The 17617-nt window shown below is 47.6% G+C and overlaps 1 protein-coding gene and 1 long non-coding RNA gene across 2 annotated transcripts; one reads left to right on the forward strand and one right to left on the reverse strand.

Annotated features, from left to right (window-relative positions):
* Nucleotides 1-2639: 2639 nt before the first annotated feature.
* HOXD1 (homeobox D1) lies at nucleotides 2640-4755 on the reverse strand. The gene is made up of 2 exons (XM_070422704.1): nucleotides 4041-4755; nucleotides 2640-3653 (listed from the first exon to the last, which is right to left on the reverse strand). The coding sequence occupies exons 1-2, from the start codon at nucleotides 4672-4674 to the stop codon at nucleotides 3340-3342; spliced, it is 948 nt and encodes a 315-aa protein (XP_070278805.1). The 5' UTR covers nucleotides 4675-4755; the 3' UTR covers nucleotides 2640-3339.
* LOC139015217 (uncharacterized) lies at nucleotides 4545-17563 on the forward strand. The gene is made up of 3 exons (XR_011472423.1): nucleotides 4545-4662; nucleotides 15025-15256; nucleotides 15762-17563. It is a non-coding gene; the product is annotated as an uncharacterized lncRNA (long non-coding RNA).
* The last annotated feature ends 54 nt before the right edge of the window (nucleotides 17564-17617 follow it).

Genomic DNA, 17617 nt, shown 5'->3' on the forward strand with positions numbered 1-17617 from the left:
TGAATCCAGAAAAATAGACACATGGTCATTCTGTGGAAACGAACATTGAATAGTTAATTATACAACAGCCAGACTGTCCATTGTGTATTCATTCCTATAATGGGTCACTGAAGGATGAATTAGCATGTTTAATTTGAAATCTTGTTAAGTAGAAATGGGATTGTTTTAGCAGTTGCCCAATTTGAGTAGTAACCATCACACTTCATGGAAGATCTGACTCAAAATAACACAAGGTTCTGAATAATGAGAAGGGAACTGTTCTATAAATAATCCACATGGGCTAGTTACCTCCACCGATGAGATGTATTTGATAATTTCTAAAATCCACTTTTCCTATATAAACACAGTCTCCTCATAATTCTGGGGAAGGTATTTGCTTTCTTAGAACTGAATTCTCTTTCTTCCAATGATAGGCCTAAAATAAACTATGTAGAAGTCATTGAATTGTTTCTGTAGCACTTTCATGCTGAAAGGAACCTCCAGGACCTGGAGAATATTATGCTAAGCGAAATAAGCCAGTCAGAGAAAGACAATATCACATGACCTCACTTATATGTGGAACCTAATGAGCAAAATAAACAAAAAAGATCTGGAGACATTAAAGCATTCAACAGACTGACATATTTCAGAGGGAAGGGGGAGGCGCAGGAAGAGATTAAGCAATGAATTTATATGCATATATGCATAGCCCATGGACAGACAATATATATAGTGCAGGGAAGACCTGGGGAGGGGGCAGGAGCAGGGTGGAGGGCGTCAATAGGGGTGGAAAAGGGGGCATCTGTAATACTTTCAACAATAAAGATAAAATTTTTTTAAAGAAACAAACATTTTTTTTTAGAATAAAAAAAAGAAAGGGACCTCCAGAGGTCATCTAGTTTGTCCCGATCTTCAGCCAGAATTCTCTCTAATACTGAATATCGCTATTTAGTGATCTGCATTAAGAAAGCTTTTAAAGATCCCTCGGGTTAGTCAAAAAATAGCTAATATTGGCCTGATTCATGGAAGAGCATTATACATATGTCAAAATAGCCACCTTCATCAAGGGAGACATCCATCAGGGTTAAGTGCTAGTAGTAGCTAAAAAAAAAAAAAAAAAAAAAAAGCTTTATTTTCTCAAAGAAAAGGGTAGTAGATTAAGGAAATGACCAAGCCTCTTGGTACTCTTTTGTTTAGGTGTACATTTGAACGCTTACCAAAAAGGAAACATTGTCTTGTCAAAGACCACTGCAGGGGAAACCGGAGGTGGCTGTAAGCAAGCTGATCACAACTCCTTTAACAAGTCCTTTCACACAGCTACAGAGCTCAGAGGGGAGGATGTTGTTTTAAACAAGATCTGATTCGCATCAAGTTAGTGAAGGGCAGATGGCAAAACATAAGAATAATATTGACAGACCTGCTTTTTAAGTGATATCTTTTCCCGCTTATCAGCTGAGTTTGTTAGAGCTGACAATCTTATTTCTTCAACTCCATTAGACTGTGAAAGAGTACAAAGGACAGGAATTTCATTATAATTTCAATATTCTAAGACAATTAATCACATTGCTGTTTTATAAGGAAAGTAATCCTCTACAATCATTAGTTCTCTGAATTACTGGGTTTGAGGCACTACCCTAAGAATCTAGATATCCTAGCTAAAAAGAAGAGCTTAGGTTCTTATCTGGATTATTTGGGGCTTTAAGCCTTTCAGTTGAATTATACAGAGAACTTAAAGATACAGCTACAGCTATCTATATAGTAAGGAAAATGACCTGCCCTAACAATTGTCCGAAGTATCTACTGGATTTTGTGTATTAAAATTACATTTTTTTCAAATAATATTTCTGTAAGGTTACATAAAAACTTGGTCAACCACAGGTGCCTTCAGGATTGGGAACTGGATGGAAATAAGGTTAGAGAGAGTTTTTTTGTGTGTTTTTCTAACCACATACCCTCATGCCAAGTTTCAAACTCTGCTTGTACTTCTTTCTATGACTTCATTTGAAAGTACTTAATTTCAAAAACAGAAAGCACCTCTGTGCTATCTCTTGTAAGGCCAGATGCTCAGTCTGGGTTACAAGAAGTGGAAAGCTCTGACTACTGGCGTCTCCAAGCCTCTTTAAAATACTTGACTTTGGAAATAGGAATTTCAACACTGAGAACTTTTGATGAGCAGCTGAGTACACTAATCAACTAGCAAAGTCTTCAGGTCACCTTTCCTCTTCATTTTGTAAGACCAGGAGACAAAAATACAGCAACTCCCTGCAGTGTCTCCTTGGCTTTATAACATTCCCACAGGGAGCACCTAATCTACAGGTTAATGTGCAGTCTCCATATCTGCCATAAAACTAGGGCATTTAAGGTAAGGAATTCCTAGGTTAGTTGATATTTGGCAGAGTAGTTTTTTTTCTCCCTTAACCTGTTCAGATAATTATCCCAAACTTGTTTGTGTATCCAACCTTTAAGAAGTGTTATTTTTTAAAGTTATCAACCTAAACAAATTTCCATAGCAGAATCAAGAAATTCCAAATAGAAGAAACCGAATCAACTTGAAAGAAAACAAAAATGAGAGTAAGGAAAAGCAGAGAGTAGTATATTCTGTAATTTTTATTATAAAACAGTTCAAACCTTTTACATGCTATGACATTAAATGTCATATATGTTCATTTCAAGCAAACCTTTTTAAAAATATACATACTGTATATATTTACATTCAAGTTTGAGTAACTGGAATCAAGGTTTAGTTCAGGTTCTAATCTTTACCCACCTTGCGGCTTTGTTCAGCTACTAACTAAACAGCGATTGTATCTTCACTCAGGCACATAGAGAGGTAGAAACTGCTTCTTAAAGAAAAACAAAACTGGAGTGCAAATGTGAAGATCATCATTGAAGCAGCTTAGCTACATCAGGGAAGCTCTAACTAGCTTTGGTCATCTCAAGAAGCTGAATACAGGTAGCCTTGTCCTTTAAATTAAAACCAGAAAAACTTTGGGTAGACGCTCTTTGGAGCACATCAGGGGGTTGCTAGAGCTCTGCAACTACTGCACTGCCACTCTGCACCCAGGAATTGCATATGACTAAGGCAACATAGCAGCAGGGCTGGGCTGGCAGCTAGCTAGCCACCTTTTCCCTGATAAGACACAAATCATACACATATGAGTGGCTGAAGAGACCTCCAATTAGTATCTGTACACCCACAGCCTGGAACTCAGAAGTCGACTAAGATACTTCCTTTCCCAGGTGAAACCTCTCTTTCTGCACAGGCCCACTTCCACCCCAAACTGAGCTAGTAAGTCTAGACAGAGGTGGGCTGGCCTATGACTTCTGCAGGCCAAGTTTCCTCAGCCTCAAGACTAAATCTCATGAGGGCTCTTGGGCCTGAGAAGGGCTCCCCAGGTTCTTGCCTGAGAAGGTAAGTTGGAGGGAAGCCACAGAGGTGGCCGAGGGCAAAAGCCCTTCTCTTTCTCTTTTCTTCTGTTTCATCCTGCGGTTCTGGAACCAGATTTTGACTTGGGTGTCATTCAGCTGCAAGGAGTTGGCTATCTCGATGCGTCGGGCTCGAGTTAAGTACTTATTGAAATGAAACTCCTTCTCCAGTTCGGTCAGTTGCTTGGTGCTGAAATTCGTGCGGATCGCGCTGGAGGGGCTAGCGGCTCCATACTCGGCGAGTTTGCCTGCAACGTAAAGACAGATCGTCAGCAGGGGCGAGAGGACACGGAGACCCAACACCGGGGAGCAGGAGGGCTACAGTTAGAACGTACAGTTAGAATCAAGTCACAGCGCAGCCTTCCCGGGTCTCTGCGGACAGAGCTGTGCCTGGGGAATGCTCCGTGGAGCGAGCCCCGTCCTGCACTTTTCTCCACGCCTGGCACACTTTGCGAGCGTGTGGCCGGAGCACGCTCATTAGGATTCTCCTGCTTTAACAACACCTGGGAACGCGTTTCCTCCCTAGACCCCAACCCGCCGTCTAGAGGAACAGCTGCATGGTGCTCCTAGCGCAATTCCGCGGAGGGGGCCCTGTCCCCTACCCAGGCGCGTCCGTCCAAGACTCGAGTACTTACTTTTCTTGGGGGCGTTCCTCTTCACTTTCATCCACTCGAAGGTGCTGAGAGCGGCGGGGAGGCCGGACGCTGGGGAGGCGGACTTGGGGTAGGCGCCGAGGGCCGGGGACGCGGTCTGGAAGGCCCCGGAGAGGCCGTCGGCGGGCTCTTTGAGACCTGCCGGGAAGGGGCCGGGCTCGCCGAAGGCCGCGTAGTCCACCTGGCCGCTGAGAAGCAAGGAGCTGCCGCCCGAGAACACGGCCGAGGTGGCGTAGTGGACGTGCGCCCCGCCGTCGTCGGCCGGCCGCCCGAGCGCGCACGGGAAGTCGTAGGCGGGCCCGGGCCCCAGGAAGGCGTAGTCGGCGGCCCCCGCCGCGGCAGGTGCGGCGCCCGGCTCGTAGGCAGCCTCCAGGGTGCCCGGCGCGTACGGCGGGGCGGCGGGGGGCGGCGCGGGGGTGGCTGGCGGCGAAGGCGCGGGGCGGGCAGCGGCCAGGGGCAGGCAACTGACGAAAGCGCCGTCGCCGCTGCCCAGGGGGAAGGCCGGCTGCAGGGCCACCGGCCGGGCATCGGCGCGGCGGAACTTGGGCGCGAAGCTGAGCAGGTCGCCACCGCCCCCGGCGCCGCCGCACGACACGTACTCCAGGTAGGAGCTCATGGTCCCGGCCCTCCCACCTGAGCGCGCGGTCCCGGGCTGGGCTGCCGGCCCACAGGACCGCCGGGCTCCGCGCCGCGCCTCCTTTCCTCTCTACCCGAGATGCCCTCGCGAAGCCATGGCGAGCGAGCCCGAGGTCCATAGTGGCCTAATATAGCGGCCGGGGTGGCCACGTGGCGCCGGCCGGCCAATGGGCGCCTGCCCCGCACGGCCCGGACTCCACGCGCCTAGCCCAGCACCAACTTGGCCGAACCTGCGGGAGGCCGCCACCCAGTGGCCCCCCGCGGGGGGTAGAGCCGCACGGCCCGGGCGCGGCCAGGGGAAGGGCTGGGGGAGGCAGGCAGGGCTGGCCTCTCGGGTGAGGGCGGGAGGACGGAGGGGGCGAGAACTTGCCTGGGTCGTGGGTGGCTAGTCGCTCAGGTGCAGGTTGTGAGCGTCGCGGTGTGGAAGGGGTTAACAGGGAGCACGGAGCTCGGCCGCTGGGCACTGCTCCTAGCCTTTCTCCAGGGAAGGTAGTTACTCCTCTTCCTCGTTTCCCTGAGACCTCTGCGTTTTTGGTTTTCTTGGCACTAATGTTACTTCTCTCCTAAACCTGGAGCGGAAGTTTAATGTCCCCCGCCCCCTTTCTCCGACTTAATTACGGAACTAAATTTTATGCTGTAGGCGCTGGATACCTGGGGAGGCATCTCACTGTCAGACCCTATTCTCAGGTCACTTCGCAGCAGTCCCTCCAGCTTCTTCACTCCTTCCATTTGTGGGGCCTAATGGCCACTGTTGGAGTGACACGTTTTGATTCGGACAGAAGATAAAGTTTCTGCCTTGTTCGGAAGTTTGGCTGATCCCCCCCCCCACCCCCCCCGCCCCACTAGGTTGTCAAAATAAAGAATGTGCCCTTGTGATGGAGCGATGGTTGTGCTCCTGTCTGAGAGGTTGGCACACGCACTGGTGCTGGGCACCCTTTCTCCCAGGCACTTGGCTCAAGGGCGCAGAGGCTTCCCAGGGACGGGTCAGATCTCAAAGGTTTGGACAGGCTTGTACCTCGAAGCAATTAAAGCTTCTGTTCCATCAGATAAGTGCTGCGTCGTCTCTTGCGAGTGAAATCTGAGGGTTTACAATGTTAATGGGCTCACGTCTTTCCCTTGATAATATGGTTGTGTTTACTGAGTGTAGAGAGACGGGAAATAAAAGCGCAGTTGGCACAGGAAATGAAGAGTAGAAGGGTTACAAAGACACGATTTACATTGACAAACTTTCCAACTTCCTCGAATATTTCTTTTAATATTTCCCTCTTTGTGGCTGTAGGAAAATAACAAATTAAACCAATAGATGTTATTTACACACAGCAGTAATGAAAGAGAGTGGTTTCCTAAAACTCTGTGAATAAAGAGTCTACTCTTGGCTTTTCAAGTGCCCTTGAGCACTTGATCTATTACAGCCTCTGAGTTATGGTGACGGAGGTTTTATTATTGTTTTACTGATCTACTTGTCATGAAAGAGCCATTGAGCCCTTGCCTAAAATTGCACTCTGAGGAAGTCTGGAATATAGGAGCCACCACAGTCTAGGGAGCCAGTTCCTTACAGGGATGTGAACTTGTGAATAAACAAAGCCACACCAAAAGTGTTACTGCTGGTGAGGCTGAAGTTGAGCCAAGATGGGGGAGGGTTGAGCCATGGTGCAGAGGGGGTAGATAGAGAGGAACCAGCACAGAGCTAAAGGAGTCGGGGATTCCTGCACTGCTGGAGTGCTTGGATTTCACTGGGAAATAGAATCCTATGCTGAACTTGATCCCTTCAAACTTGATGTTGCTACTTCAGTTTTCTCCTGTAGCCAATCAAATGACAAAGGTCCTAGCTAGTTTTTTTAAAAAAAAAAAGAAAGAAAGAAAAATAAGAGCTTTTCTCTAGCACCCTGGTCAGGAAATGATAGAGCTCTTCAGAGCTAACCCAGGCTTCAAATGCAGATGCATTTCTTCACTGTCCTCCCTCTGCACCTTTAATGCGAAAGTATCAGCAAATCACATGCTGCTGAGTTCATAGAGGGTTCTCTGGCTAGACTCTTAATAGCCAGTTTTTAGCAACATAATGTCCCAGCTCTTACACTCCTATCTCAAAACCATAAGGCCCTCTCTCAAAAGGTATGACAACGCATAGGCCCAGAGGCCCCAGGGGGTCAAAAAGGAAGGGGTGGCCTTATAAACCTCTCTGAAGATGTGCTGCTGGCTGCAACCCAGGATGTAGGACAGAAAACCTACCCTGGCTGTCCGGCAAGTCTGACCAAAATCTATCCAATGTAGAGCCCTTACTCTAAGCTTTCAGGAAAAACAAGCAGCCTAGATGCCTTAGCAACCTTCATTGCAACAAGGACCAGGTTTTTATTGCTAAGAACTTGGGGCAAAAGTTGGGTCCTTCCTATCACAATTAAACATTGACTTTGATGCACTAATGAGCTGTCGACACTATTTCACTGAAGCAAAATTTTGGAGATTGAGCTTTCGCTGAGAGAAAAGAGTACCCTAAAAACAGAATGAGATTTTTTAAAATTGAGTTGTTTTGTTTTCACAGCTGTGGGTGAGGTTGTTCACTATTTGTTCAGACTCCCTGCTAATTGCATACAGGGGGATACTTTCTGTTCATCCTTTCCTCTACCCCCTGAAATCTCCCAGAGTTTGGCATATCCTACCTTTTGGGGTTCAGAATTGTCATCTCCACTCCTGGACTGGTTCTTGACTTGCTCAGGTTAGCAGTCAAGACTCTGATCATTTCAGCCTCAAATTCAACAAACATTTGCCAAGGACCTACTATGTTAGAATATTTTGTTAGGGGAAAGTTAGGCTGGGGGAAAATATTCACAAACCAAAGGACCAAAGGATTCATTCCTGGCATAGGTCTTAGCTGTATTATAAATCTACTCCAGAAGAATCTGTGTCTATAGTTTGTAAGGAGAAATTGGAAGGTAATATTGGGGGCAGTGTATGTAGAAAGATGTGAATATAGGGTGTGGTTTATGTTTGTGTTTTTTGGTGTGTTTTTTTAGAGAGGGGGGCAAGGAAAGAAGAGAGAGGGGGGAGAAGGGGAGGGGAGGGAAGGAGAGGGGAGAAATACCTCAATCAGTTGCCCAAACTGGGATCAAACCCTCAACCCAGGTGTGTGCCCTGACTGGAAATGGAACCTTCAACCTTCTGATGCATGAGACAACACTCCAACCAACTGAGCCACACTGGCCAGGGAAATACAGGGTAATTTGAATAACTTTAAAGTTTGTTTCCTAGATGTTTACAGGGTATGGGAGAAATGTCTTACTGATTTTATTGTTTGTTCAAGTCATGAATTCCCTAGGGTCACTTGCCCTGCTGGGTCCTGGTGCTGATTCTCAGCAGGAGGTATAGCAGAGGGTCCTGATTGCCAGGTTCTGTTTGATGTAGGAATGCTTTGAAATCTTTCCCATCCTGCTCACCACAGCAGCCACCCCTGCCCAACCCACATGACTACTTTTCTCTCCCATTGGAACAAAGGACAAGCTTTTTTCAGCAGACAGAAGTGATGGAGGGTGGCAGTCTGGTCTTCTGTGTGTTTACAGTTGTTTCTAAGAAGCCTCTTGGCGACCCCTCTCCACAAGCCCCACCATGTTATTCCTTGGAGACACTTGAGCACATGCAAACTGTTGGCTCCATAGCCCCAAAGCATAGAAAGACTCTTGCTTTTGGGGGTAAAAGGATGGGGGCTTTTCCTGGTGTGGAGATGGGGATGAAAGAGATCCTAAGGACAGAAATTCTAAACCTATCAGGAGTCTGATAACATGACCCTCCCCCTGGAAAGCAGTTTAGAGTTCTGTGCCATTCCCTGAGAGCTTTGTGAATGAAAGGCTCATGGGTCAAGCTTGTGCCTAGCACACAGTAGGACTTCAGTAAGTGTTTGTTAGACAGAAATGAAGAATAGACAGAATGGTATGTCTTCACAATGACTAATACTAGCTAAAGGATAGCCTTAGATTATTTGCTTCCAAAACCACTTCAGATGGGTAGGAATCAGCATAGAAGCTTGTTTAAAAATACAGGTCCCTTGGCCCACCCCCAGAGATTTTATTCTAATAGGTCTGATTCAGGAGTATATGTATTTTTTAATAAACCTCTTGGGTGGTTCTAAAGTAAGGTTTTTTGGAACCACACTTGGGAGAATTTCTGCTTTAGGAGCCGGGTTGAGGGAGCTGTGTGGGGAGAGAAAGGTTATTCTGTGAAAGGAGCTCTGGAACCAGCAAGATGAGAACTCATGGCTAGTTGGAGTCTCAGTGTACCAGAAAAGTGTCCAGTAGCATGTTGGATAGAAGAGACAGAGAGGTCAATGTCAAGGTCAAATTTAAGTCTAATTGGGCTGAAGTTCCAGAAAATATCCTTAAGAAGTAGCCAGCAGGAGTTTCCCAAGTTTTACTGACAAAATAGTGCTTTGTAGGTTGGGCTCACTTCTGCTCCTTGCCACTCCTAACTTGGCTTTGATGGTGCCAATGAGGTAGGAAGTGAAAGGGATTTGCCTCTGCTAATCTCTTCAGAGAAAATTTAGATTGGTTCTGAGGCAGTGGGAAGAGGGGAGGAGTGGGAATGGGGGTCTCAAGAGGGTGGAGCCAACCCTCATTTCTTTCCACCTCTCCCAAGTTGTCTGGAATGAGCATTTGAGCCTCAGGGATCCAGATGGGATGAAATGTCCCTTGGGCCTAAGCTGTAACTCTTTCTCTGGCTAAAGACTGACCTTTCACAGCACAAGAGGTCCATGTTAGATGGCCTCGAGAAAGAAATTACATCAAACCCCTCATCTGAGAGAGAAAATCACTTTAGTCAGAGGTTAACAGGCAAAGCCAGCCTGCAGAAATGAGGGAACCAACTTGGGTCTCTGACTCTCCACATTCTGTTGCCTCTTCACAGTCTGCAACAGGGAGTAAGGCAGCCCCTCCTCTGCACTGTGGTGGCCTTGGTGCTGAGCAAGCAGCGCAGTGATCAAGGAGGCGCCTTCATTTCTGGAAGACCACACAGCCAATGTGGCTGACTGGGAGGCCTACTGCCCTCCCTTTGCTAAACGTGTGCTACAACTACAAGAGAGGGCAGTGATGGACCTGGGTCTCCACCTACTCCATCGCCAAGCAAGGGTAAAGGATCCCTTCATTTCCTGCTGAGCTTGATCAGCTTCAGGGTCCAGAGGGGAACAAAACAAGAAGTGTCCCAAGATGATTGTAGCTGAATAGAACAAGTACAAATAAGGATAAGTGAACACACAAGTACGCTCCGGTCAGTTACACTTGTACTGATATGTTTTCTTCTCTTTTATTTTTTAAATAGGTAATAAATTTAAATGTACATGGTTCAAGTTGCAAAAGGAATGCAGTGAACGTCTCCCAAACCCATCCCCAGCCACCTAGTTCCCCTTCACACAGGCAACCAATTTTATGAATTTCTTATATATCTTTCTAGAGATACTACACACATACACACACACACTTCCACATTTTTTACACAAACAGTAGCATATTAGACTCTTTTGAACCATGCTTTTCCCCCTATTATATCTTAAAGATCATTTCATATAAATGCACTCAGAACTTCCTGGCTTATTTTTACAACTTCATGCTGTTCTACCTATCATAATTTATTTAGTCAGACCCTTACTAATGGGCATTTAGTTAATTTGCAATCTTTTGCTATTACAAATACATGTTCAAGTTTTTACCTATTATAAAAATTCCTGGATGTGAAGTTAGTCAAAAGTATGTATGCTGGCAATTTTGATACGTATTGCCAAGCCTCTCTCCATAGAGGTGAATCAGTTTATACTTCTACCATAAACAAATGTGAATTCCTGTTTCCTCACACTTTTGCCAAGTCACAGGGAATTAGTCTTTTAATTTTGCCAATCTGATAAGTGAAAAAGAATACTTTACTTACCCTTATAGCATTCCCAGAAATATCATTCTACTTGTCTTATTTGATCTTTTCATTATTCTATTTTATAAATAGTATTACTGACATAGAAAAGATTGCTGTAGTCACACCCAATGTAAATGGCCAAGATCAGATGTTCAACTCTCTTTCATATACTACACTCTGCCATAGGAAGCTTGAGGTTCAAAAATGGCGGGTGGCTTCAAGCATGTGCTGAAAGATACATGATGTAAAAAAAAGTGTAGAAACTTTCCAACATCTGCTAAGAGGACTCCTCTTTAGTGATCTAATACCAAGACCATATTTCTGCATGTCTCCCCTGGAGAGTACCATCCGGAAGCAGAGGGGCTCTGATTAGCAATCTAATCCGACCTAGTCTTAAACATTAGCTTGAATTCAATATCTGGGAAGCAGTAGGCTATTGTTTTTAATTTTCCTGAGAGTTCTCACTGGCCACCCAGGACCTAAATATTGATTAGCATGGATGGGTAAGAAAATGTTTTCCCTAGGTTTTAGCTTTATATAATAGGACATTCACTTGGATCTGATGAAGATAATAAAACACATACACACACTGCTCTAATTTTATCTACGGATAAACTTATGAGGTATATACCTTTATTGACTGTTTCATTGATGATGAAACTGAAGGCCAGAAAGATTAAGTGAATTGCTTAGGGTCATGCAATGTATCAGTTAACAACGCAGAAAACACAATGTAAACCTAAACTTGAACTAATTAGTTTCCCCTGCAAAGTCTTCTCTTCTCCCTCCTCTATTCATGTTAGTGAAATGACCCGACTACCCACATAGACTTCAAAATAGAAAAAACCTAAGGATTAACACCCACCACTCTTTCATCCAGTTGATCACTGTGTCCTGTGAATTCTTCCTCCTAAATGTCTCTCCTCTTCATCCTATTGCATTAGTTCCTCTCAAGGCTGGATATTCCAGCAGCCTCCTCTTTTCTTCTTGCCTCCTTTCTCTAATCAGACACAGTACCCCCAAGGGTTAGCTTTCCGCCTGGCCAACATGGCTCAGTGGTTGAGCGTCAACCTATGAACCAGGAGGTCAGGGTTCCATTCCTGGTCAGGGCACATACCCAGCTTGTGGGTTCTATCCCAAGTAGAGGGCCTGCAAGAGGCAGCCAATTGATTCTCTTTCTTCATTGATGTTTCTATTTCTCTCTCCCTCTCCCTTCCTCTCTGAAATATATACATATACAATTTTTTTAAGAGTTAGCTTTCCAAACAGATAACCTCACATTCCAGTTTATAACCTTCAGTGGCTCCCCATTGCCTACAGATTAAGTCTAGATTCATTCGCATGGGACCTTCTACAACCTCTTTCCAGCCAGGTGGCCCACTCCAAACCACTCTCCTCATTCCAGGTCCAGACTTTGCACTCTCTCCCCTCCCTGCTTTTGTAGGTGCTGCTCTCTCCACCTGGTATGTCCCTCCTTCCTGGGTCCAAAAAACTCCTGTACTTCAGGGACCTAAGTTCACTTCCTCTGAGAAGCTTTTTTGTTGTTGTTGTTGTTGTTGTTTTGGTTTTTATTTTGTTTTTGTTTTTTTTGACACTACAGTACTGTTATTGGTGCCTTTTCTTTATTCCAGGAACATTTTGGGTACACCTCTATGACAGCATTTGTCACTGTTTTAGGATTGGGTGCTTCCTCTCCCCCAGTAGATAGAAGGGTACTCAGCATTAATGGCTCATTTTTGTATCTCAGAGCCCAGGACAGTGCATACAGGAACTGTTCAGTCAGTATTGGTGGAAAGGCAAGGAGATTGGCAGGTTCTGAACAGAGGACATCAGGACCAAGTACTTTAATTGCTCAATGAGTTCAGGAAACTGCAAGGCTTAGAATATATATATATAGCAAAATGACAGTACAACATTTCTCTAAAGCAAGTTAATTTCCACCCAAGAGGATGATGAGAGAGAAGAGGACTGAGGGGAGAGGGAAGAGGGAAGAAAGCTGGGACTTTATGTCCTTCAAGGGCTCCTTGCTGTAGGCTAAGGCAACACATTTAACATCAGAAAATTCTTACCTGTTGTCACTCAGAAAAAAGGTAAAAGAGGCGGTAGCCTGGAACTTTCTTAGAATTTACAAGCTGCACATTATGTACCACTCAAGACTGGATAGAAGAATGCTTTACCACCCACTCACCTAAGCCTCTTGCTGAGAACAGCTCTAATGTCAATGACTGCCCCTAACCTTGGAGTCTGTCCCTTTATGGTGCTTCTGAAATGAACCTAAAAGAGCTGAAATAAAAATACTCATGCAGCATGGTAACCATAGTTAACAATACTGTACCGCATATTTGAAAGTTGCTAAGAGAATAAATCTTAAAAGTTATCATCACAAGAAAAATTTGTAACTATATATGATGACATGTTAGCTAAACGTATTTGGTGATCATTTTGTGGTGCATAACAATATCAAATCATTAGGTTGTACTCCTGAAACTAATACTAATGTATAATACCTCACTTGAAAGTATTTTTAAATACTCAAATCATGCCCTCACATAAACACACACAAACACACACACACACACACACACACACCCCAAACCAAAAAAAACAGGAGAGGTATATCATTGTGTTTGGTGTTTTAAGTATATTTTTATTGTTATTTTATTTTTTTAATATATTTTATTGATTTTTTACAGAGAGGAAGGGAGAGGGATAGAGAGTTAGAAACATCGATGAGAGAGAAGCAGCATCGATCAGCTGCCTCCTGCACACCCCCTACTGGGGATGTGCCCGCAACCAAGGTACATGCCCTTGACCGGAATTGAACCTGGGACCCTTTAGTCCCCAGGCCAACGCTCTATCCAGTGAGCCAAACCAGCTAGGGCATTTATTGTTATTTTAAATGACGTTAAAGTTTAGCTCCAAGTTCAACAGGAGTCTTCTCCTGCTTCCTCCCACATAAATACTCCTGCAGGTAAATATAACTAAACTAGTTCAGGCTCTCCCTTGAATTCTAGTCCCTGGGGACATCTTTCTTAAAACTCTTAAAATGAAAGTGTCTACAAGAACCTTCTGACCCATTGGGATTTTTTTTTTTTTTTGTCCTGTTATCTGAGATGGGTTTGGCCCTTTCTGTGGATAGAGCAGTGTTCAAGAGTGTCACATGAACAAGCAGGAGGTCTGGGGAGAGAAGGGGATGCAGAATCACTGAGGGGCAGGTGTAGGGGCAGGCATGTTGGGCAGGCGCTGGGCACCCTGAGTGGTCCGAGGGCAGAGCTGGTGGGAAGCAGTGCTGGGCCTGTGGGAGGAGGTCACTGGCCAGTGCTTCCCTCCACCCTGACCCAGCAGAGTGCTGGTCAGACTGCGCTGCTCGGGTGCACGGGTGGCGGGTCTCGCCCCCCTTTGGGGCTCAATCCCTGTGCCTGCGTCTCCTCCTCCGCTTGCGGTTTCTGGTCAGTTCCCAGCTGGCCCAGACTTGTTCTGAAGGAGGAGGAACGGCCGTCTGGCGAAAAAAGTGCACACCGGGTGATTGATGAACTCTTAATAGGACTAACCTCTCCTGCTCCCCCCACCCCACACTAGACACACACTGAGAAATCGTTCACTCCCGCCCCCGCCCCAGACCTCCTCGCTCGCTCGTGAGAGGGGCTCGGCCACCAGCCGGTTGGGTGATTAACTCACCGTTTGTCTTCCCAAGTGTTCCAGGTGGAGTCAGGAACACCCATCCTCCCCCAGCCGCAGCACCCTGCCGCGCCGGGCGGAAAGCTGGAAAAAGCGCGCATCCAGCGTCACTTGGAGGCGCAGCCCAAGCTGGTCTTTGTGCTGCCGAATGACCGACCGCCTGACCGCCCAGGGGAGGCGGGGGCTATTGTTACCCGCGGGGGAGGGAGATGCTCAGACTCGGGGTCCACGCCAGCCTCCTCCCCAGAGTGTCTCCGGTTCCCAGGATGGGGCGGGGGGGGGGGGGGGCGGGGGGGGGAGGGGGGGCGGGGGGGGAGGAGAAGCGGGGGGCTTCCTTTGTATGTTCTCTGCCTGCCTGGGGAAGGCGTCGTTGCTGCTCCAAGGGGCAACAGACTGGGGGAGGGGGAGGAGGGTGCCAACTCTGCCGCTGCCTGGAGCTCAGCTCCTCCGACCCAGCTTCCCCACTCGGCCATGCGGCCTTGCGGAGGATTGGGGAGGAATATGGTATTTGTAGGGCAACGCTTTGAACAATAGATCCATAAAAAGGCCTTCTCCTTATAAGTCAGGGACCACTCTTCCCTCCTTCAAAAAGGCCCTGGTCCAACAGGTTCTCCCTCGAGGCCCGGTTTGAGGCCTGGTTTGAAGCCTGCTTCCCCAGCAAAAAACACTTCATTTGTACCAGGGTTCTCCATGAATCCTGTTTTAAATTAAGATCTTCTCCTTGGGCTCTTACTAATGTTAACACCCTATTTTCATAATTTTCCAGATACTATTCTTCCATGAAAATGATCCAGACTAGCTATAGGAACCAGTCAAGATGTTTTGCCACAAGATCTAGGACAAGAGGACTTAACCAATATCTCCCGTCTTGCAGATCTCCTGGGGACCCTTCACCTGCTTCTGCTACTGCAAACAATTGGACATCCATTTACCTTGACTCTTTTTTCAAGTGTGGAAACCTTTTGTTCACTGTGCATCAGGCCGGACCTGGCCTGAAAGTAAGTCTCTGGATTGTCTCTGACCTTTCCAATTTGCCAGTGTGAGTATGAGACCTGACGAAGTGTTTAGATGTAGGCTTTAAGCCAAGTATATAAATCCACTTGGCACCAACTTGGGTCCCAAAGATAAGGGCATTTGTAGCTGGAGTGGAAGACAAGGGAACAATGAGAACTAAGGTTTCATTCTCTGTGATGAGCCTCTCCACCACCAACTAGCACCACCAGTGCAGTTAAGTACAGAGGACTCATCTATGCAATCTTTTTTTTTCTCATCCAGGCCTTCTGCAAGAGAGATCTAAATGAGTCAGTCCTCAGAGATGGTGAGGGTGTGGCTGGTGACTCAGTCTTGGCTTCCTGTGCCCAAGGTGGATAGGGATAGATCTCTGGGAAGTGTTAGTGCCATGAAGTGAGCGGGCTACAGACCTGTGGGAACTAGAGCTTTCTGCCCCTCTTTATTTTTATTTAATATTCACAAACTTCTGTTCATCCTATTCTTTTCTTACAGTTTCTGATAGAAGGACCAAAGGAATGCCAAGAACTCCCTGATGAAGAGGACCTCTCTAGATTTGTAACTGGGACGACTAACCAAGTCTTAACTTCAGGAGGAAGTTTCAGCTAATTCTCAGGATAAGTCAAAACAGGCCTGGGACTGCCCTTTGAATACTGAAGGTGTCAACAAGCTTCTGGCTTCCCCAGGTCAAGTAGAAGTTGGGTTCCTTCTTTGTTATTCAAACACACACCCACACACACACACACACACACAGCCACTTCACCCTCCCTAATGAAAAACCTCAACAGATGGAGAGCCTAGGCTCCCCAGCCTGCTGGCTGGGAAGATGCACTTCACTCAAGGGTCAGTCAGCTGGTACAGGGAGAAGGGAGTAGCTGGTATAGGTAATCACTATATTCTGGGGCCTGGGAAGCCAATGTGGCTAATGTGTCTCTGATAGGGACTGGGCTTGGGGCTGTACCAAGGGGAAAGTCCTCTACGTTCTCCCCCTCTCATTTGAACGCCTGTACAAAGAAATGGTACAAACGGGTGGTTAGCAATGATTCCATCAGAGGCGGATTTTTCTCTGTCAGGTCCCTGGATGGAGTTGAGGTCTGAAAGCTAGAAGGTGGAGTATGTACTTAATCACCCTTTCTTACTGCCTTTCCAGGGGCCAGGACTACCCTTCAGGCCTTTCCTCTTGCAACTTCCCCACCCCTCTGGCTAGCTCAGTTGGACCTCCTCCCCATCACTCCCGGCTGGGGCCCACGTCTCTCCTGGTAGCCAGGGCAACCTCTGCCCGGAGCTCTTTCCCTCCGGCCACCTCCCATTTTGCAGTGGGCTGTCCCTGCGGCCTCACCTCTACCTTGCTTTATTTTCACGCTCGATTGAAAGGAACCACTGCCACTCCCATCCGTGGGCGGGGGCTTGAGGCCCTCACCCTTTTCTTCAGGCCTCGGGAAGATTCCCCCACAGCCTCCCAGATCACCTCCCCCAAAGCGATCTCTGCAGGAAAAAAAGCCGAGCTGGTCTAGGCCTGAGTCGAAGAGGCATTTCCTCCCTGTGGGCAAAAGAAGTGAACCTCCTAGAGACCAAGGCCCGGAGCTAGGCTCGGCCCTTCCCCGCCTCCAGTGGTCGGCCCCGCCTTGCCTTTGTGTGGCCTTCCCCGCCTCCGCGGAGCCCGTGGGGAAGCGGCGCACACAATGGTGCAGCCGCTCCGGAAGGCGGGCGGCTCTGGGCGTCCCCAGCCCCGCGCCCGGCGGCGAGGGCCAGCAGCCTCGATGCCTTGGTGCGTCCCCTATTGTCCCCTGCGCGCCCGCCACGGGATAGGGCGGCGGTTTGCTTTCCTGCCAGCTCGCCCCTTCCCGCGGCAGGCCCTCCCCAGGAGCCGCAGCCTGAACCCCGAGCGCCGCAGCCGGCCGCTCCCCTCCCCCACTCTTCTTCCTCTGCTCTGGCGGGGGGAGGGGGGCACCGTTCTCCGATAGAGCAGCTATTGTGACCTTCCCCGGAGAGTGGGAACCCAGCCGAGTGTGCACCGCCAGCGGTGGCGGGGGAGGAGGCGACTGCGTGTGCAAACCTCGGGGACGGAGGGGAAATAAATAAAACTTTGCAACCTCGGGCAGTTGGGCCCTTCAGAGGGCGTTTGGTTGTGTTTAGACTCGGGTGCTTCCTAACACTAATTGCAGGCTCAAAGGGAGCAGAATTTATGGCGAAGGCCAAGGCAGCTTGTTTATAATTTATGAAGTTTTAAATGGCTGTGTCGCAGGGCCCACTCTCGCCCTGGCCTGTGGCCGCGCGGAAAGCGCCCTCCCCAGACTCCCCACCCACGCGACTTAGTGTGGCCCGTCCGAGCCATTCTCAGAAGCTTCGGG

This window comes from Myotis yumanensis, unplaced genomic scaffold (genome assembly GCF_028538775.1).
Source record: "Myotis yumanensis isolate MYYU_CA2020_CCGP unplaced genomic scaffold, mMyoYum1.0.hap1 SCAF_8, whole genome shotgun sequence".
NCBI lineage: Eukaryota > Metazoa > Chordata > Mammalia > Chiroptera > Vespertilionidae > Myotis > Myotis yumanensis.

Coding starts and splice junctions, on each gene's coding strand:
- HOXD1 (XM_070422704.1), bottom strand. CDS start 4,674: ATGAGCTCCTACCTGGAGTACGTGTCGTGCGGCGGCGCCGGGGGCGGT. Junction 3,654..4,040: donor GAGGAACGCCCCCAAGAAAA/GTAAGTACTCGA, acceptor TTTACGTTGCAG/GCAAACTCGCCGAGTATGGA.